The sequence below is a fragment of the Phoxinus phoxinus genome (assembly GCF_949152265.1).
Source record: "Phoxinus phoxinus genome assembly, chromosome: 6".
Lineage (NCBI taxonomy): Eukaryota > Metazoa > Chordata > Actinopteri > Cypriniformes > Leuciscidae > Phoxinus > Phoxinus phoxinus.
Window position 1 is genome coordinate 37674768 of NC_136881.1, and position 22527 is coordinate 37697294.

At 38.6% G+C, this 22527-nt stretch overlaps 1 protein-coding gene across 1 annotated transcript in view; it reads left to right on the plus strand.

The window, feature by feature from the left end:
* inpp4b (inositol polyphosphate-4-phosphatase type II B) overlaps positions 1–22527 on the plus strand; it is a 183349-nt gene that overhangs the window by 24614 nt on the left and 136208 nt on the right. The window contains exon 3 of the mRNA XM_079616181.1: positions 21733–21812. Within this exon, the coding sequence (XP_079472307.1) occupies positions 21733–21812 (80 nt within the window). The remainder of the gene's footprint in view (positions 1–21732; positions 21813–22527) is intronic.

Below are 22527 nucleotides of genomic sequence, written 5' to 3' on the forward strand. Positions count from 1 at the left end.
CTTAAAAATGTATAATACAGAAGTATTAGTTATTAGGTATTAGTTAATGTCTGTTCGCTATAAAAAAATAAAAAAACATATCTTCTACTATACACATTACATACTAGTGCTGGGTATCGATTCAAATTTCAAGAATCGATTCGATTCCGATTCTCAAGATCTTGAATCGATTATCATTATTCGATTCAATTCGATCCGATCTGATCCGATCTTATATTTTTAAAATCAAAAGTTTTAACTGTTCATGAACAATCAAGTGTTTGTATTAAATAACATTCACAAACATACATTAATGTTGTAAAAATGTATTGTTCACTCAATGTATTGATGTTAGATAAGGCATTAATGTTAATGAATGGTGTCTTAATGTAGTGTTACCAACTAAACAGGAGATAAAACGTGTTTTATTTGACTTAATTGACAGTCCTTTTATTTAATCCAAAACTGCGTTCATATTTATAAGGCCTTTTAAACTAGATACAACGAACCGCACACGATACCACTTTAGGGGCCGTTCACATATCGCGTTTTATGCGCGTGCAAATTCAGTGAGAAGCACTTCAATGCATCTCAACAGGTCATGTGACAAAAACAAGCCTGTTACGGCCTTTCCGTAACAACATGGAAAGCTCGGCCGAACAGCTGATCATAGCTGTACAGGGCGGCTTTTTATTTCTCATCTCAATGAATAAATCTAGTAGTAAAGCTAATGCAAGGGCTAGAAATCAATTAATTATTTGATGATACTTCCTCGTCATCATGGAGAGCGCAGTTTGCACGAGTTTGCACCGCTTTCTCCTCTCAACAAGCGCGTGCTTTCCCTTTGCGTCTGCCGTTGCTATGCAACCATGAACAGAGGCGCGCCTGGAAAACGAATTTGCACGCACAAAAAACGCGCTATGTTAACGATTCATTCCTCCTTTCTTGTCAACAGTGGATTCAGAGAAACCGCATTAGCAGCGCCGCCGGTCGCCGTGTCTCAGTGTGTTTATGGGGAAAATGTAGGCCTGTTATTAAATCGATCCTCTGAGTTACGGATCGATCTTTAGAAATTAATATGAAAATCGATTTAGAATTGGTGAATCGATTTTTTCAACACAGCACTATTACATACAATGATTCAAAGCACACAATGTTTTTGCTAACTCAGGAAGAAAACAAGATTGGTGGTCAAAATTAACAAGCTAACTTTAGCTATCTCTATCTCAAAACATATTGTTGCTGCCCGATGAAACTCACGTATGTCCAAAACCGTTACTTTTCAGTAAGTGAAAAAAACACCGTAATTTCAAAAGCAGTGAACGTAGCGTTGTCATACTTGGTACGGCATCTTTCAATGTAACCATATTCTTGCCAGTGTAATGATATAATCCACATTTGACCAAAATCGAGTTTAAATGGACATACGTGCATATTTTACAGTAACGGTGGTCGATACATGTTCTTCCGATCATTAATTAGAATGGCCAAGTCGCGTTTCATATTGACAGATGAATAGGCTACGCTCAGTTTATTAAATACGCTCAGTTTATTATGATACGCTCAGTTTATTAAATACGCTCAGTTTATTATGTCTACTTTTTACCTCTTAAAATACCTTTAGAAAGCCAATACAACCATTATAATGGATTTCACCTGCAATGGAAACAGTTTTTGCACATTTACAGTCACCTGACTTTTGGGGTCCGTGTACGCAAATAATAATAATAATAATTATCATCATTATTTTATTAAGCTACATATTTAGAAGACGCTTTTATCCAAAAAATGAACACAGCAATTCGTCAAATGTCATTCATAATACGGTTTAGACAATAATAATACAGGGCTAAGATTAGGCTATCACAAATAAACAAGATTTTGACGTATATCCAAGGGTTTGTGTGTGGAGCGCACACTGCATGGCACAGCTTTGACACCAAATGGATATCCGTGAAAATCAGATGAATTGATTTCACAACTTTTCATTGGTCATTTAGATATGTGAAGTATAGGCTACTATATACGGAAATGAACCTGGATATTCTATCCGTCGAAAAATCAAAAAATCGGCAAAATGGACATACGCGGTTTTCATCGGACAGCGACGATATACACCAATGAGCCAAAACATTAAAGGGCACCTATTATGGAATTTTGAAATTTACCTTTCATGTAGTGTGTTTTTTTGACTTTTTTTTGACTTTTTTTTACTTTTTTTGACTTTTATTTATTTTAACAGACATGAACTAGTTCATAAACAAATTCAGGTAACATTTCATGAGGTCTTAAAGGAACTTGATTTTGCTGGTGGGTCGTATTTTTTGTTTTTATTTTCTTATTTTATTTTAATTTACTATTATTTTTAATTTATAGCTAACAGACATGAACTAATATCTAAAAAAAAAAAATCTGTTTACATTTCATGAGGTCTTAAAGTAACTAGCTATTGATGGTGGGTTTTAGTTCTAGTTTAGTTTTATGGTTTTATTTTCTGTGACTGTTGTTGTTATTATTAGGAGCATCTGTTTGAACGGGAGCACATCTGCATGCGATACCTGCGGAGATCAGTAACATGTGACCGGCCTGTCAGAGATTCCCAAGCCGATCAGAGGAGGGTCAATGGAAGCAATTACAGCAGCGATGACTGCCGGGATCGGCTTTGGTTGCGCTCCGGTTTTCGGCGCTGACCCCTCGCAGGTGCTTCACGCTGATAACGCCGCCCTGTCAATCCAAATGAAAAGCCACCTCTCCCTCTTCACCACCCCTGCGCTCAGGCCTTCTCCAGTTATTCCTATTTTAAGGCTGGAAAGCGGAGCAAAGGGCTTTAATATAAAAGACCAGGGCTTAGAGTTGACAAGTGGTGTTTGTATTTCCTGCACGCTTCGGCCAGTGTGTGTGTGTGTGCGTGAGACAGATAGACAGACAGAGAGATCATTAAGATGTCCCGGGCCACACACCACGTTGATTAGTGTGTTGTTCGGCGACAATCATGGCGTCGTTTCAAAACAGTCCTTGAAACATCTGAACTCATCTGAAAGGGAACGCATTTCTCATCCCCGTCTGCCAGGGTAATTCCGTGGCCGGCGCATTACGCTCATTTGTTTATGCTAATTTTATGGTAATGCTCTGTCATTCAAAGGATTCTGGCGGAGGAAAATGGCACGGCGGCCGCTGGTTGCGAGCGCTGCATGCACTCGTGTTCGTACGCGTGGAATTGTTTCATATTCCATCATATTTCTCTGACGTTATAAGAAGAGCCTGGGCTTACGGTACATTTCCTCTTAACATTTCATCCTGCCTTTAACTTGACAGGGTTTCCTGAAGATTTTCTACCTTTAAAAACATTTTGCTGTCATTTATTTAAATATTTAATAACCAATGTAAAAATATGAAATGAAAAATGTTTATATATTTTGATTGCACATGTTAACATCAAGGGCACTAAAAATACAGTCACAATCACAACATTTTTCTTTTTTTTCCCCTTTCTTTCTCAGGCTCTCTAAAGAGTGCAAGTCTGGTTGAGGAAGTAAAAATTTATCAATAGGGAAATTGATTTTTAATGATAACTTATAAACCTGCAAAGTTGTTAATCGATGGTATTTGCTTCTGCTGGAGACGTCAGCCCAGCATAGTTTTTAAAATAATCATGTTTAACAGTGGAATTCTTGGTGAAAAACTACATTACCCATGATGCTGTGCAGAAAATTACACCTATCAGAGAGTTGGGGGGGGGGGGGGGGGGGGAACGGCATTTTTTTGTTGTTGCTTTAAATCGAAGTTTGTAGTGTTGTGATTCTGATTGTGACTGATTTGCATGAATTATTTCATTTTAATATTTAATAACCAATGTAAAAATATTAAATGAAAAATGTAAATATACATATTTTTTTGTACATGTTAACATCAAGGGCACTAAAAATACATTTAGTAGAGTATGTAGTTTTTTCTTTCTTTCTCAGGCTCTCTAAAGAGTGCAACAGTCTGGTTGAGGAAGTAAAAATGTCTCCATAGGGAAATTGATTTTTAATGATAACTTATAAACCTTTAAATACAGACCCGCTGTGAGCTGCAAAGTTAATCGATGGTGGTATTTGCTTCTGCTGGAGACGTCAGCCCAGCATAGTTTTTAAAATAATCATGTTTAACAGTGGAATTATTGGTGAAAACTACATTACCCATGATGCTGTGCAGAAAATGGGGGGGGGGGGGGCAGCATTTTTTTGTTGTTGCTTTAAATCAAAGTTTGTAGTGTCGTGATTCACCTCGTAGCTGATTGGCTTGTAACCCTTAAGACTTTTTTTGAAATCCCTATGGGAAAATTTAATAGAAAAAATACTTCCAGAACCAACGGCGCTGGAAAAAAGGGGGCATGCACTAATGCGCTCTATAGTTTTAAAATCCCTGGCATAAAGTACTTTTATGGTGTTTTTGGTGCTTTGACAGATGTGGTCACTATGAGCTGTTGTGTGGATTTGGTGTGAGTTTTTTCCGGCTGAACTATTCCTTGTATAAACGCTTCCCCTCTGAGCAGTAATGACTGAGCGGCCGGTAAACAGCGTCTCCGTGAAGGTGTGGAGGTGAAGAGTGATGAATTGGGTTGTTAATACAGTGCCATTGTAAACGGTCACAGGGTTTTATACAGCGCCGAATATTAATAGCGATTTGGATGTCTGCTTCTTGATTTTATAGCGGTGGAAAGTGGCAAAGCGCCAGAACGTGAGCAAACTTGGCTGACTGGTTGTTAGACAAATGAAGCAGTCAAATAAAAGAAAGCAGCTGCTGAGCTTTACGTGCAGACGGGAGTTAGTGAGCGAGTTTGTGGCATCTGCTGTTTTACCGCCGTGTGAAGACTGTCACTGTTATAAAAGTGCCGAGGCGCCGTGGCAAGGCTTGTGGGTAAGATAATATCCATGTGGCATTTGGGAACAACTCGAGTTCCAACATAATCATTGTGCAGCAAGCCGATTATTATTGTATATACTCTAGCAGATTTAGATGTTTGTGCAAGGAAGTAAAAGTGCATGAGTGTTAAAATTTCCATTAAAAAGTCCAATGTAACCATGAAATATATAATGTTGTATAAATATATAAACAAATAGCCTAGGCCACAGATGGATTGATTTTGGGTCGTTCTGCTGATTTTAAATAATAAAACACTACAGTATGTTGAATTTGATTATGATTATGAATTATGGTTATGGCATTATCCTGCAAGCTAGTTGTTTCTTTTGTCAATTTATTCAGATGTTTAAAAGTGTAAGGTTTTATTTATTTAATAATGAACAGAATGTAACCATGAAATACATAATGTTATCTTTTTGATATTGATAGATTGCCATTTATTCAATCATTATATTTAACGATATCCACGTATGGATTGATTTTGAGGATGTTATTTAAAACTGTAAAATATGTTGAAATAGTGATTTAACCAAAATGTATATATATACACAGTATATATAAAATGCTGGGTTGTTTCAACCCAATTTTAGATAACCCAATGGACAAACCCAGCCGTTGGGTTACATTTTTTAATAAAATTTTTAACCCAACGTTTGGGTTTGTTCATATTTGACCCAAAATTGGGTTGAAACAACCCAGCATTTATATATATATATATATATATATATATATATATATATATATAGAAAACTACTATTTAAAAAAAGTTACAAGTTTTACTTTCTGTATGTTATAAAATAAATATAAACTTCTATGGAACACAAAAGAAGATGAAAAATAAAAGATTGGACCACATTGACTTTCATTGGGTCCAAGTCTATTTTTTTATGTTTTATGTATGCACAAACACATTTGAAACATTCTTCAAAATATGTTCAATATTCTTTTGTGTTCCACAGAATAAAAAACACGAGGGTGAGTAAATGCTGACTGAAATTTTTGAACAGTTTTTGCAAAAAAATTTGTTCAATAAGTTACAAAAAATGTTTTATTTCTAACTAAAACTGTTAGAAACATCTCTCTTAATTGAGAGATGTTTAATTGAGAGACATTGAAATATTATAAAAATTAGTTGAAAAACTAAAACTAGTAGAAAAACATTAAAACTAAAACTTATTTTTAAAATAAATTAAACATAAATGCAATATATAAAAAATAAAAAACACTAATAAAATGACACAAGCACATCACGAAATGATTAAAAAAATGTAACTAAAATGAACATGAATAAAAATAAAAACTAATTGAAAATATTAAAACTAAAATGGCTGTGGATGCTCTTGGTGTCCAGCGCAGGGTGTGTGTCCAGACGTGAGGGGCTTCTGTCAGGGATTGATGGACCCTTCTGGAGGAGCTGTGGTTTAGTCAAACATCACAAATCTTCTCAGAAACTCATTCTTCACTCATCCCTTCCCTTTATAATCCCATTCCAGGTTCTACAAGATGGGATTTGTCCAGATCAATTTTGTAATGCGTTTTTCATTTTGAAATGTAATTAAGGGGGTCTCACTTCTTCCTCCCGCTCATCACTGATTCATATTCTGTCAGCTGGTTTGTATTAGTGGGTCAAGGGTGAGTTCGGTGCTTGGCTAACTCTAATCTCTCGATGTAAAACTGGCTTACTGTTACTGTAATGTGTCTGATGGCAGCTCTCTCCTGAAGTAGCCTGGGTTATTCCAGCGCTCAGACAGCCTCAGCCTCAGAGAGTTTGCTCAAGCTCCACCTGATGCGTTTCACACATGCAGCACTTCCATCATCTCTCATCTGACTGGCTTTACACATCTTCTGGGACTCGGGATCACAGGATCAGTGCTTTTGAGAAAGAATAGGATTTGATTACTTTATCTTATTTATGTATTTTATTTTATTTATTAATTATTATTATCATTTTCTGTCCTTGCACTGGTTCATGTATTTTTTATCTTAATTTTGTTTTATTTCTTTAAACATTTTTATGTTATTTTGTTTTTTTGTTTTTATTTATTTCAGAACTTTATTTCCTATCCTTGCACTGTCGCAGGTTTTTGCATATGAAAATTCAGGAAAGTCAGGAAAATTGGTTAAATCATGTTTTGTTTTATTATTTATTTACTTATTTTTTGGACTTTTATGACTTATTAATCCATTTTATATTTCAAAGATAGGGAATTTTCTCAAATGTTTTTTTTATTTTATACTAGAATCATTTTTATTTTTGCATATGGCAAAGTAAAGGCAAATTATTTGCTTAATGTGTTGAATATCAAAGTCAGGAGATTAGCTTGAATGAGTTATAATTGTAACATTATAAATTAGCTATAAAAATAAATCCATGATGTACATCAATTCAGTATAGTCTGAATAACGCCTCTCACACACAGCTGCTGATTTTCTCCGTCAAATGTTTTAATCACACCGGGTGTCAAAACAACTGGCCTGGCCATGTGCGGCAACACTAATAATATCGACCAAGATTTAATGGGCATATGCATGTGTTGACAGCATCTTTTTTTATAAGCACTGTACAGAAAAGTTAAGTTGATTGATTTGATGTACTGATTTGGACAGAACTGGCATCTTTGTAGTTACCGTAATGCTAAGGCTCGTTGTGGGTGTAAAGTCTAGTGCTTATGTAGGCAGCATTTTAAATCACAAAGCAAAGGCTGTTCCAGAAGGTAGGCAGCGTAACTTAACCAGCTCATTAAAAACATCCATGCAGTCTAAGTGAGAAATGTGGATTTGTGCACATAAATCATTCAATACTAAAGTGTATCACTAAAATAGATCTAATATAAACTATCATGCATAATTTAGACAATGTATAACAAATCCGTTATATTGACGCGTCCGATATTTTCGTTCACTTAAGACTGTGTTTATGTGCGTCACAGCGTCTTGCGCTCGAATGGCTTCAAATTACATGAATGTTTAAACTTATGAGAAACTTTCTTGAAGCAATTCTGGCACAATCAATCTTTCAAATAGGTGATTATAGATTTAGGGGGGCTAAAAACAGTCTAAACCACTTCTGATGTGTGATCCATTTCAGTCATGTTGCCTATGTAGGCAACTCACTCCCACTGAGCAATGTGACGTCTCAATGACGTCTTTACTATGTAATTTTTGGACGTCCAATTTCGGTCCACTGAAGGGGTTGTTTTGTAACGCCAGGCGACGTCTTTTTTCGACGTCTACCGCACGTCTAATGTTGACGTCTGTGGGACTTCCATGGGTTTATGTAGACGCCTTTTCAACATCAAATATCAAACTAATAACAAAACATCAAACTAATATTAAACTTCTATAACTGTAGTTTTCAAAAGGGCGGAGGACATGTTTTCTGTACGTATTTGCATTTGGCAGACGCTTTTATCCAAGTGACTTAAACTTACACATTCCTATAAGTTCTTGCTTTCCCTGGGAATCGAACCCATGATCTTACGTTGCAAGCACCAATGCTCTACTGTTTGAGCTACAGCATTACATCTTTGTATGTGTCTCCAGTTATCACCTGCTGCTGAGAATCAAATGGAGTTTTAGGAAAATTATCTTAAATAATTATAAATAATCTGTATTCATATGTATTAATCATGTTGATAACAACAATTTTGATATTTGTAAATAAAAAAAATATTACATATTAATCATGTAAATTTCCTGCACCTGTCATAGACGTCCAAATGACGTCCAAACAAATTACCCAGTGCAAAGGTCAAATGTTGATCGTCAATATGACATCCAAGTTGGGTCATGGTTGGACGTCCAAATAGTGGACTTAGTTTGGACGCCGAATAGATGTCCAGAATTGGTCATGGACCGACGGACCCAATATAGACATGATCTGCACGTCTATCCGACGTCCAGTGTTTAGTGGGCTGGATTTCAGAACAGAGCCAGAAACTCGAAGCACTTCCTTAATTGGACTTCCTGTATGTCAAAGAGACGCAGCATGATAGTTTCACCCGGAGGCGTGCTTGTGTGCGTGTGTGCGTGTGTGTGTGTGTGTGTGTGTGTGTGTGTGTGTGTGTGTTTGACGGCTCTTTCCTGACCAGCATCAAGAGCGATTTTTTTTTTTGCCCCCACTGTTGCCATGGGTTATTTGAGGTGCTTTAATTCAAATGTATGACTGCACGTTTAAATGACTGTGAAATGACCTTGTGCTTAAAGTCTTCAAAGTCAAACCGTATCACAGAGTTCCTACAGCCAGAAGCCACTCTGTTGATGTTGGGCAGCCACATGTTATTTCTCATCGAGATCTTTACTCTGTGCTGCGTGTGATCTCTCTGAGATGATCAAGCTTGTGCATCTTCGTGTCATTGTCATTTTTATCTGCCGAGCCGCCCACCTGCATGCTTCAAAGCGCCAGGAAGACGAGCTGCTCTTGTGAAACAAAACTCTCTGATTCTGCGACACACAGTGTGTGAGATAAGAGCCCTCAAACTCTAACCTTTGACCTCTTAACCACATGCCCTCTAATTGTCTGATGATTATTTATTTGATCAGATTTAATCATCTTGCTCTTAGAAGTGATATACCTGAATTATGTACCTTTGTGCAATATAACTATAAACTGTATAAAGATAGATCTAAAATTTCCGATTGAAAGAAGAACAGTTATATTAACACTATTGGTTGCATACTACATACATATACAGGTGAAATTATTTGAATATAAAATATAAAAGTTCCATTTATTTCGACGCATTGAGGCAGTAATTCATGCAAAAGAGGCCCATACCAAGTACTGAGTACATATGCATGATTATACTTGTCAGAGGGCCGACATTTCTGTATTTAATATCCTTTTTTATAGGATATAAATAATATTCTAATTTTCTGAGATTTTGAATTTGGGTTTTTCATAAGCTGTAAGCCATAATCATCAAAATTATAACAAATAAAGGCTTGAAATACCTCACTTTGCATGTAATGAGTCTCTATATAATATATTAGTTTCACCTTTTAAGTTGAATTACTGAAATAAATACATTTTTGCACCATATTCTGAATTTTCGAGTTTCACCTGTAAATAGTTCATATGTGCAAATATAATAAATTAATGAAGTGCAAGAATGCAATAGAAGTGCAATATATATATATGCAACCCTATGCTACTGGTTTTCCAAAATGATTAGCCACTCAGCATTTTCACTGGCCACAATTTTGACATCGATACCATGGCATGTGAAAAAACTTTTTTAAATTATCTCAGAATTTGGCAGCAGGGATATTTAGGCTACTGTCACTTTAAGACCTGCTGCACGGATCCATTACACTGTTACACATGTGTTTTCATTCTCAACTTTTTACACCCACTTAAAACATAAATTACTGTATTTACAAACTCGCCAAGACCGGCATTTTGACATTATTTTTGTGCGTATTTGACTGTTTAAGTGCAATAAACAGCGATTTAGTGCTGAGAGGCAGCTTTATGTGCTGCACAAAACCTGCAGGAATGAGTAAAATTATGTGCAATACACACAATCCCACACCGAAATTCAAGCCCTTCAACAGCAACAATATTCATCCGGAGCAAATGAACCGAGTGAGTGAGGAGAGGCGGGTTTGTGTGTCACTCGCTTCTGCGGAGAGATGAGAGAGAGCGTGTATCTATTCTGCGGAAAATGAGTATCGGAAGCGTTTCAGATATTTTAGTATCGATATAGAAAAATCTATATTTTTGACAACGCTACATTGCACTTAATTTTTTTTAAAAGACTACAATTGAAAAATGTATATATTATAAAATTGAAGCCGCCAAGTGGCTAGTAAGAGAGACTGCGTTACACGCCACTGCTGAAATACACCCGCATTTGGGTTGCCGGGTGGAAGTGTCAAGCCCTGTCTCAGTTTTCTCTTCTGTAACTCCCCCGGTTGAATTGAAACTGTGGCTGAAATCCCTCCGAGGGAAGCGTTCGGATTGGCTGTCCGCACCTGAGGCCAGAGCCGACTCAAAGTTCAGTTTGATGAGCTCTGCGGGATCACCGGGACCCTTCGAGGTCTGACACTGGAGTGAGACTTAGAGCCGAATGGAAAAGTAATCCCGACACGTTCAAATATCTACATCTTTATGACTCTGGAATCCTCCATTCTGATTGGTCAGTCGTTTCATTCTGCTTTCAAGTATTTTGTAAAATGCCGTTAAACTGCTTAATTGACTGATTTTTTCTACATAGCTGTGCTAGTTTCATGTCTCACGTATCACTCTGCTGTCTCTTTCTTCTAGCATCATAGAAAAAATCAATATTGTCCATTTATGTATTTATTTGGTAAGAAGGATAATAGTCATAAGATGAAATTCCTCTTCAGGTCATGAACTAAAAGGGAGCCAATTCATCACTGGCAGTCGTAACTGGCTTGCAATGGTCATGTGGAGGTTTGAGGCGAGCACGGGCATGTTGTGGAATGACTCTGTTTTCTTGTGTTAAGAGTTGTTCACTCAGTTGTGTTTCAGCACATGGATAACTCTGATCAAGGATACATTTACTGTATGACTCTTTGATTCAAAGGCCTGTCGCTGTTGGAAGTTAAGAAGCATTACTGGGTCTGAAGTTCAAGCTGGTAGGTCACTCTCCATGTGTTACTTCTGATGCACCATTTCACTGCAGTTTTGTATATTAATAACCATACATCTTTAGGTGTATGCAAGCCGTGTTTCTCTGTTGATTTGATTGAGCTGTAGACTTGCATGTATACTTATTTTAAGTAAAAACAACCAAAGTAAACCGAAAGTACACACACTCACATGATCCCACGGTTGCTTGATTGTCAAGGCGTTAGTCTAGACAACATTGGCCTATAAGAGCTCATGACTGCGGCTGTGCATGTGTCATGTTCAGTAGTACGTCAGGTCATCAAGTGCTCGTATTCACCTCAGGATATGTTGGTTGTAAACAGATGTGTATGTATAAATTCCTACAGCATCTGAAATGTGCTCTTTGAACTTCTTTATCAGCGCAGAATGACCTGTGTTTTGTCATTATGACTGTGTGTGTGTGTGTGTGTGTGTTTTAGAAGTTGCTTTCAGTTTAAAGGTTGCTTAGAGTAAAAGAAGAAGCAGATTAATCTTAAACAAACATAAGATAATTGAAATTCTAGGCCTAGTGATGTGTGACTCGTAGATAATAAGTATTGGTTACACTGTATTACACTGATGGTCAACTATAAGCAACTTTGCAACTACATGTCAAATAACTCTCATTAGAGTATTAGTAGACTCAAAGACTTCAAGGCCAGTGCTGTCTAAGTGACTGCTTAGCTTAGAGATTAAGAAGTTATTATTAAATAATGTGATGTAAATTTGTCTTAATGCAGTTCCACTAGCGTGAGAGGTTATGTAACAGTTTTACCCCGGCAGACTTTTGATCGTCATATGTCTGAATAAGCAGCTTATATTGGATAAGACCCGCCTACTTAGACCCGAAGAGACCGTTTGATTGACATATATAGTGGCCATTCACAGTTTGTTTTGCTTTTACATGCTCAACTTCTTTTCAGACCATTAGTCTTCAAATTATCTGTAAACACTGAAGCAACCATAAAAAAGGAGGTGCAGATTTAGCTAAATTTTTTTTGCTGATGATCATTTCAAGGTCATCACGATTCAAACGTGACCAGACGTGGTGATACCTGAGTGGTTACGTTGTTTACTATGTACCATTTTCACTAGTTTGACCTATTTATATAGATTAAATAATGACATTGACAGGGTAATCTACCAATCACAGCGCTCTCTCATGTGACCCTAGGCAAGGCAAGGCAAGGCACTGTTTTCCCCTGCTAAATTTGCCTCTGTAACATTAATAATAATTTATTCATCTTAATTGACAACCGAGTTGTGTAAAAGTAATATTTAATCAATTTAATCAACCAATCACAACAGACTGGGTCATCTGACCAATCAGAGGAGAGTAGACCAATCACAACAGACTGGGTCATCTGACCAATCAGAGGAGAGTAGACCAATCACAACAGACTGGGTCATCTGACCAATCAGAGGAGAGTAGACCAATCACAACAGACTGGGTCATCTGACCAATCAGAGGAGAGTAGACCAATCACAACAGACTGGGTCATCTGACCAACCAGAGCAGAGTAGACCAATCACAAGAGACTGGGTCATCTGACCAATCAGAGCAGAGTAGACCAATCACAACAAACTGGGTCATCTGACCAATCGGAGCAGAGTAGACCAATCACAACAGACTGGGTCATCTGACCAATCAGAGCATAGTAGGCTGATGACCCAATCCTTTATCGAACCGTTTCAGTGTGTGAGTGTTTCTAATATAGGCTACATTTTTTATACGTTTTTTATTTGACCTCTTTCTCTTTTCTGACCAACATAATCAATCTCTCAATATTTCTTTCTCTTTTTGTAAAGTCATAGTAATGCTATCGTTATTTTTTTATTTTGCTATTGGAGGAAAAGGAAACGCAAAAATGATATTCAGTGGAGTTTCCTCTTCAGCACTACAGAAGTTTACCCAACTATATCGACTTCTGAGGATGTTCAGGGGAATTGGTCTATAGAGCCACAGATCTGCAGAAACAGCACAGCGTCTGCAAACAGCTTTTACTCCAGATCAAATATAGTGTATATGGTATTTAATCCAATGTTCTGTAATGTCTGGCTTGTAATGTCAAACATTTTATCATACAATACAAAATATACATATTTGAAGAGGCACAGCCTGCTTTTTCTCAGAAAACATGGCTCTGATGCATGTGCGTGTTTGTGGATTAGCTGTAAGCCTGTAAAGCCTGTAAAACTAATTCCTCCGACTGCAGAGCAAAACGCACTCAAATATCAGACTATATGAACCTATACATCTCTCTCTCACACACACACACACACACACACACATGCGCGTTACCGCACAATCAGCGTCTGTGTGTGTGTTAATTCAAGTAGCTGTTGAGTCACTGACCCCTGTCACTGTTCAACCCGTGTGAGGTTTCTTTCCGTCTCACCTAGTTTTGCTCGCTCTCTCTCTCTCTCTCTCTCTCTCTCTCTCTCTCTCTCTCTCTCTCTCTCTCTCTCTCTCTCTCTCTCTCTCTCTCTCTCTCTCTCTCTCTCTCTCTCTCTCTCTCTCTCTCTCTCTCTCTCTCTGTTCCTTCCTTAATCTCTCAGTATTACACGCCTCCCCAGTCTTACTCCCTCCCCCTTTTCTCTCTCTCTCTCTCTCTCTCTCTCTCTCTCTCTCTCTCTCTCTCTCTCTCTCTCTCTCTCTCTCTCTCTCTCTCTCTCTCTCTCTCTCTCTCTCTCTCTCTCTGTCTGTCTCAGTGTTTCTGGCGTCGGCTCAGAACTGCAGTGGTTTATTCAGTGGCTCAGTCGGGTCGTGTCGCTGCTCTGCATGCGCAAGCGTGTGTGTGTGCGTGCGTGTGTGTGTGTGTGTGTTTGCTCGCTCCGGCTGCTAAGCGTAGACGTGAAGGAGGCTGCAAATGCCCCAGTGCTCAGTTTATCAGGAGATGTGTTGTCGCGCAGAAGCCCTGTGAGGCGGTCCTGCCCCGCGACAGCTTCGCTAGGACACTTCCTCTGAGGACCAGCGCTTCTCTTAACAAGTGAGTCTGCTCTCAGGATGCTGTGTTTAAGTGTGTTTGTGCAGGAATGGACACGCATGAGATCGTCAGCTCACAGGTGGGATGGACTGGTCGGTGCCGGACTGACATTGGCGTGTGGGGAATAAATGCGTTTGGGGAATAAATGGAGTGCGAGACGTGTCGTCTTTGAAGAGCCACATGTGTGTTTGTTACAGTTTAGCGACGAAATTGTCCTTAGACGTCAGCTAAATGTGGCAAATCTCCTTTTCGGGGATGTTGCCAAATGATTTTTAAATGATGGTTTTTGAATCCTGACAGGCTGAAAGTTTCTTTGAGGGGGTCGGGTTAGTCTGGAGTCATTAGTTTTATATAAACAGCTGTGGTATGTCTTATCTGTGGTATCTCTTTATTTAGAGAGCTAGGTAAGCGTGTGCTTGTGTTGCATGCACACTTCCTCCGGTGACGAGGGCACGATCAAGTTTGTTTTTAAGAGAGAAAGTGACAGCAGCCAGTGATCATAACTCATTGTGTGTGTCTCAGGAAACCTCTCATTTCGCTTTCTCTGTTTTCACTTGCTGATCTGTTCGTTCTTGCAAAGCAGCACAAAATGTTGATTTTCCTGAGACATTCTTCTGGCGAGGGTTTGTTCAACACTTGGTATTAAACGGCTGGCTTTAATTCTGTTTGAACTGTTTGATGTTCTCCATTTAAAATGTGTTTTGACAGTAATTTCAGTGCTGGCTTTGCTAAGCATGAGCGGTCAACCCGATTGGCTTCAGACCGATAGGAATTTTTTTGGTGCCAATATTTTTACTTTTGTGAAGTATTTATTCACATTAAACAAGAATATATATATATGAAAATCCGAAGTAGTTTGTCTTTTGACAATTGTTAATTAAGGTAAATGAACATGGTTAATTATCACTAGAACTGACATTCTGGCTCTCAATAGTGGTTGATTTAGTGTTCTGAACGATATATTGGTTGGATAATCAAAGTATTTTTGTAAACTTTATACTTTATTTATTTATTTGAGATTACATTTTGAACATTTTCTATTGACTTACATTGATAGACTGTTCAAAATGTGTCCAACAGCAACCACATCTCTGCGATATCTTCATGCACACTGATTGGTCTTCCTTGCAGATGTATGTAACTGTCCATCGGCGCATGTTGTTTCTCGTGTGAAGATGTGTCTGCGCTGCGTGACGTGACAAAGCGCCTCTGATGCAGCATTTCATTCACCGAATCAAAGACTAACACAAACACTCACTTTAAACCGTAAACATCTTCTGCTGCCTTGATCGTGTTGCTTTTTCCATTAGGAAATACTCAAGTTTTGTTCATGAGCTTGGATGACGAGCAGATTCTCTTACTCTATCTATAAACTGCTGAGGGAATGTGTGTGTGTGTGTGTGTGTGTGTGTGTGTGTGTGTGTGTGTGTGTGTGTCCATGCGCATTCATGTGCTGTATGTTTGTATTACATAGAGTTTGTTTTATCTAGTATAAATAGCTTGTTTTGTCAATGTATTTGGTTTATGCACATGCATTTAGTGTGTGTGTGTGTGTGTGTGTGTGTGTGTCCATGCGCATTCATGTGCTGTATGTTTGTATTACATAGAGTTTGTTTTATCTAGTATAAATAGCTTGTTTTGTCAATGTATTTGGTTTATGCACATGCAATGTGTGTGTGTGTGTGTGTTTGTGTGTGTGTGTGTGTGTGTGTGTGTGTGTGTGTGTGTGTGTGTGCGTGAGTGAGTGAGTGAGTGCGTGTGTGTCCATGCGCATTCATGTGCTGTATGTTTGTGTTACATAGATTTTGTTTTATCTAGTATAAATAGCTTGTTTTCTCAATGTATTTGGTTTATGCACATGCAGTGTGTGTGTGTGTGTGTGTGTATGCGTGTGTGTGTGCGTGTGTGTGTGTGTGTGTCCATGCGCATTCATGTGCTGTATGTTTGTGTTACATAGATTTTGTTTTATCTAGTATTTAACAGCTTGTTTTCTCAATGTATTTGGTTTATGCACATGCAGTGTGTGTGTGTGTGCGTGTGCGTGTGTGTGTGCGTGTGTGTGTGTGTGTCCATGCACATTCATGTGCTGTATGTTTGTATTACATAGATTTTGTTTTATCTAGTATAAATAGCTTGTTTTCTCAATGTATTTGGTTTATGCACATGCAGTGTGTGTGTGTGTGTGTGTGTGTGTGTGTGTGTGTGTGTGTGTGTGTGCGCGTGCGTGCGTGCGTACGTACGTGCGTGCACGTGTGTGTGTGTGTGTGTGTGTGTGTGTGTGTGTGTGTGTGTGTGTCCATGCGCATTCATGTATGTTTGTGTTACATAGATTTTGTTTTATCAGTAGCTTGCTTTGTCAATGTATTTGGTTTATGTTCATGCAATTTGTGTGTGTGTGTGTATGTGTGTGTGTGTGTGTGTGCATGTGCGTGTGCGTGCGTGCTATCTTGCAACGCACCCGAGAAACCGATCTATTAGAGTGAAAGCGCTGAGGAAGGAAGCGTTCGCGTAGAAAAGGGTCAGTGCAAAGGATGCCCTTTAAAAGCAGAAAATTCCTCCACCAACTGTTGGAAAAGTACACGAGATGAAAACGCTCTCGCGTGTGACTCATCCTGAGACTGAGACTATTTGTGCGGTGATGTCTGGTCCTCTCGAGTCGCCTCGAGAGCTTCGGCACGGAAAGAAGGAAGGAAGAAAGAAAACAATGCAGCATGACAAAAACCATTACGCTGCAGGTGGTTTGTTATCAAGATTTCACACTGTTGTGTGTGTGTGTGTGTGTGTCTGCATGCAAGCGTGTTAGGGAGAAGAAAAGAAAGGTGAAGTGTTTATAAAGTACAACAGGGCTAAAGGCCATCTGGGGTAAAAGGTCAGTTTGGGTTTTATTATTCGCTCTAGAAACACTAAATAGAAATTAAAAACCACCGAAGCGCTTCCCTAAACACCTGTATTACAGATGTGGCCATTAGCAATGAAACGAAGGCTTGCTAAAGGCCTGGTTTTGAGGTTGAGAAACCCTTATCACATACTTCATGGTTTTCAGTTCTGTTCAAGTTCAAGTTTTTCAGGAACTGTTGAGTATATAAGGTAGAAAGGCATGAACATTGTAATACGACACCAAAATACTGTTGGCAAAGGAGTAAAATGAAAGCACCTGAAGTGCAATCCTGCCATTTTGAAGGTAGAGAATAGAGATGTAAACCATACTGTACTTACAGAAAAATAATACAAGAGATCTTATAAAATGAGAGGTTATACAAAATGCCAAAACGGATTGCTGAGGTTATTATTTCTTACATTTATTAGAAATAAACGAATACTTAAATTTTGCTATGTATTTGCATGTTGTCATATCAAAAATGCCTCTGTATCTAGAATAGGCTACATATCACTAATATGTATTTAAGGCCTTTTGCATTAAGTCTGAGGACATATTTACTGCATGAAGACAAACTTTGGTTACACTTTATGTAAGGTGACGTACTGTAGTTACATTGTACTAACTCAAATAAGTATTGAGTACCCAGATAGCGGCCCACGTGTATCCTCGGATCTGGGCCGACACTATGTTGCTGTCTGGGTAATATCAAGGAGACGGTTTAGACAACCTAGGGCGAGTAAAAATGTGTACCTGTACCAGATGTCATTTGTGCCAACTGCCATTCGAATTATAAATGTTGAGAAGATATGAATATGAGTAGGTGGATATGTAGGCTATAGGTACACGGGAATGTTATTGTTTTATTTTTTATGTATATTTTTATGCTGTGTTGGTGTCCGTGTGTGTGGTGTAAAGTGAAGCCAAAGACAAATTTCCACTGGTGGACAATAAAGGAACTACACTAAACTAAACTAAACTAACATATTAACTAACTACTTACTATAGAGTTATGGTTAGGGTTTGGTTTAGCATTAGTTACTTACTTTACTGATATTACTATAGTACGTACAGTACATGTAATGTGTAACTATGCCACCTTAAAATAAAGTGTTACCCAAACTTTTTTTTCCATGCTTTTTTACACAAATTTTGTTGCTCCATAATAGGGCTGTGCCACAATTAATCGCGATTAATCGCATCCAAAATAAAAGTTTGTGTTCACATGCATGTATATATTTAAGAAAAATCAGTTATTTATATATAAAATATTCATAATTATATATTAATATATATATACAGTATATACATGCAAATATTTCTTAAATACATAAATGTATGTTTGTGTATATTTAAATATACAAAATAATTATACACAGTACACTATATTATATAAACACAAACTTTTATTTTGGATGCGATTAATCGTGATTAATCGTGGCACAGCCCTTATATATAGCCTATATATATATACATATATATGGTCAGATGATCAAAATGTGATTAATTGAACAACCAGTGTACGTGTTTACAAGCATGAATTTTGCCTATGCACTTATTGCCGTAGTTATATGTAGATAACTAGCCCGAGCGGATGAATCTCTTGGCTCTCTGAAAACGATTCTGCTGCGTGGACAGAGTTTTTCCCGAGTTGCACGACTCATCTCTCTCACACACTTAGCATAATGTTCAGCATGTTTTGTGGAGTAATGATGCCTGAGATTGTTCCTCCAGCACTGCCATTTTGTCAGGTTTCAAAAGAGACGTAGATCAAGACAAGCTAGAAGAGTATTTGTACACTGACTGTTGTTCAGGGCACATGTAGAGTATTTAGCTATTATCTCGACTCACATCGGGCTCTGATCACTCAAGTCTTTGTCGATGCTGTGAATCGGCCCGCGACCTTTTCAGCACATGTAAAACATCAATAAATCACTATCCGGTCTGTTTTAACCTCACACAGAGTGGCTGCCGACCTTCTCTTCTTTAGCGATGATGATGCTAAACCAATTCCTGCTCAGGAATAAACACTTGTTCCCAATTATCCCACGTCGCTGTCAGAGCGAAGCTGTTCACAGTATTCCCGCGTATTTCATCATGTCACGCACAACCGTGAGATCCTGTCTCGATCTGTGACAACACTTATGTCTTGGTGAACACCATATGCGTACTGTTTGGAGCAAATCTTTATTTAAAAAGGGAAAACGTCAGGAACGTTTAGTGCCGCTCATATTTGCTTTCCAATGATTTTTAAAGTGAGTTGGATTTGTGGAGGTGAGAATAATGTTGTTTGAAACACAAACACAACTATGGTGTCAAAACAAAGACAGTGCAATCCTGAAACAGGATTGGGTGTGTTCACACTTGGCATGTTTGGTTGGATTAAAGCGAACTCTGGTGCGATTGCTCTGTTAGTGCGCTTCATTTGAATAAGTGTGAACGCTGTCGTCTGAACACTGGAGCATCAAACAAGTGGAGCGAGACGCTGAAAAGATGAGTCTCGATCCGCCTCCAAACCAACTCTGGTGCGGTTCGACTGAAATATGAACACAACACGGACCGAACACATGTAAACAAACCAAAGACAGGGCATGATGTTACCAGATGCGACCCGTGTGTGTGTGTGTGTGTGTGTGACGGAGGGATTCCTGACGCTGTTTGACTCCTTTACACATTTATAAGCTCTTCACGAGTTCTCAGCTGGCCATCATATGAAGCTACACACATACAGCGACCGCATTTATCCCACAACACAGCATTGTTATGGACGTTCAGTAAGTTCTGTCGTGAAATATACGTCATAAAAGTCAACCAATCAGGTTATGAACGTATCCTTATGCCTTTAGGTTCGGTATCTTTAGATTCAGTGTTGAAATGCCAATGTGAACCCAGGAATACATTTTTTGTTGTTGGTCCTGACCAAACCAGCCAAGCAAACCGAACTACAAGTGTGAACACACACTTAAAATGTTTTGAATGTTGCGTTTGGTTCGCTTTCACAAGACAACATTTCCAAGCGTACCAAAATGTGTTTATGCAAGTCACACGTTGAGTGGCCGTTACACACACATACACAGTGTGCTGGGATTCCAGCTCTACCTTAATATGATATATAATAAACTGTATATGACACGAGCAAGCACACATTTGACTACTACATAATCAGTCATTAATATTTAATATGGATCTCATTTGGTTTGTCTTGTTAACTGAACAGCATTAAGCATAAAATCAGTCTGTTTGAGCCTTTCCAGTGAAGAACGTGGCATGGTAATTAATTGTTGAGAAATGTCGAGGGATTCCTGTGTGTGTGTGTGTGTGTGTGTGTACAGTATGTGTGTTGTAATTACCAATTAAAGCAGCGTAGAGGGCTGCATGTCCTTGGTATGAACAGATCTCTCTCGGCGGAAAAAGCAAACCCAGACTGATGAATGCTTCCAGTCCACATTGTGTCTCTGTTGTGTCATGATGTTGTTTGACAGAGCAGTTGTGCTTAAGCTGCTGTATTCTTCTGAGAGAAACACTCCTCCAGTTCAGCACAGGATCTGATGCACTGCCACACTTTACCATCTCACTACTCCCTAGCAACACCGTACAACCAGTATCAACACTTCAGCAACAACATCTAGTTTTCTAACTGTACGGCCATCCATCTATCTGTCTCTTTTCTGTCTGTCTGTCTGTCTGTCTGTCTGTCTGTCTGTCTGTCTGTCTGTCTGTCTATCTATCTATCTATCTATCTATCTACCTATCTGTCTGTCTGTCTGTATGTCTGTCTGTCTGTCTGTCTGTCTGTTTGTCTGTCTGTCTGTCTGTCTATCTATCTATCTGTCTGTCTGTCTGTCTGTCTGTCTGTCTGTCTGTCTGTCTGTCTAACATTCTCTTTCTATCCATCCATCCATAGTTCTACCATTCATTCCAGTTCTATCTTTCCATCCATCCATCCATCCATCATCCATCCATCCATCCATCCATCCATCCATCCATCCATCCATCCATCCATCCATCCATCCATCCATCCATCCATCCATCCATCCATCCATCCATCCATCCATCCATCCATCCATCCATCCATCCATCCATCTATGAATTTGATTTTGAATTTGTTTTAATTCTGCTTCATTACATAAAAAATTCCAGTTACACTTCTACATCCTGTTTGCTCCCTCAAATTCAGGAATTGATTTGTAATTGAAAAATCAACTGTAACACTGATGTTTGTAGTACAGTTGAGACATAGTGCCGTCTTTAAACACTAATGAGCAGTGTATGTACAGTAGGAAACTCTCCAGATGTGTTTATAGCGGATCGTCTGTACAGTTGGATGACGTATCATGACTGGATTCTTCTGTTTCCTCTTTTAGAGCAACTTCTTGGGAAGTAGCAGCTTCTCGGTGGCCGATCTCCTCCAGTCCAAAGACCAGCAGCTTTCTCTCCGCCTGAGGTGAGTCGCAGTGCTTCATCATCCTCTACAGCGCTGACTTCATTCAGGCTGTGCTGTCGTTTTATGGTGAAGCTTCATCCGGCGTGCGAATAACTCTCGGGAGGTAGATGATGTCACAGCTGATCAAACAGTGCTGAGACTCCCGCAGAAAACAGGCCATCTGCTCCCGTATTTGGCACATATTTAGCTGCCACACATCTCAGTCTGACTGTCCAATGAATGCACAGCTTGAGTTTTCATTGCATGGTACTGGGTGGGTGGTAGATTTGTTTATGCTAAATACGGAGTAGGATGTTTCCCAAACTGGTGAAGACGTTGAGAGTTTGGTTGCTTTTCGCCTGCAGACAACCTGTTGCACATCTGGTTATTTTACAGCATAAATACTGTACAATAAAGACTTTAAATCCTTGAATTTAGACTCAGAACTATCAGGTTTGACTGTTTTGAGGATTTTGTTGCTAACTCAAATGACTTGAAGGTGTTTTTGTGGACTCGTCAATTTGTTTTGAATCATTTTATTTTGGATCCTCATCCATAAAGTTCTGAATACAAGGAGGAAATAACTGAATGCTATGAAGTACCTGTCATTTGTCATTTAATTCAGTGTGATTTCATACAAAAATAGATATTCAACACATTTTAATTTAACCCTCTGGGGACCAGAGGTGTTTTTGGGGTCCTTGAGGTGTTCTGACATGCCCTGACATTTGTGCTT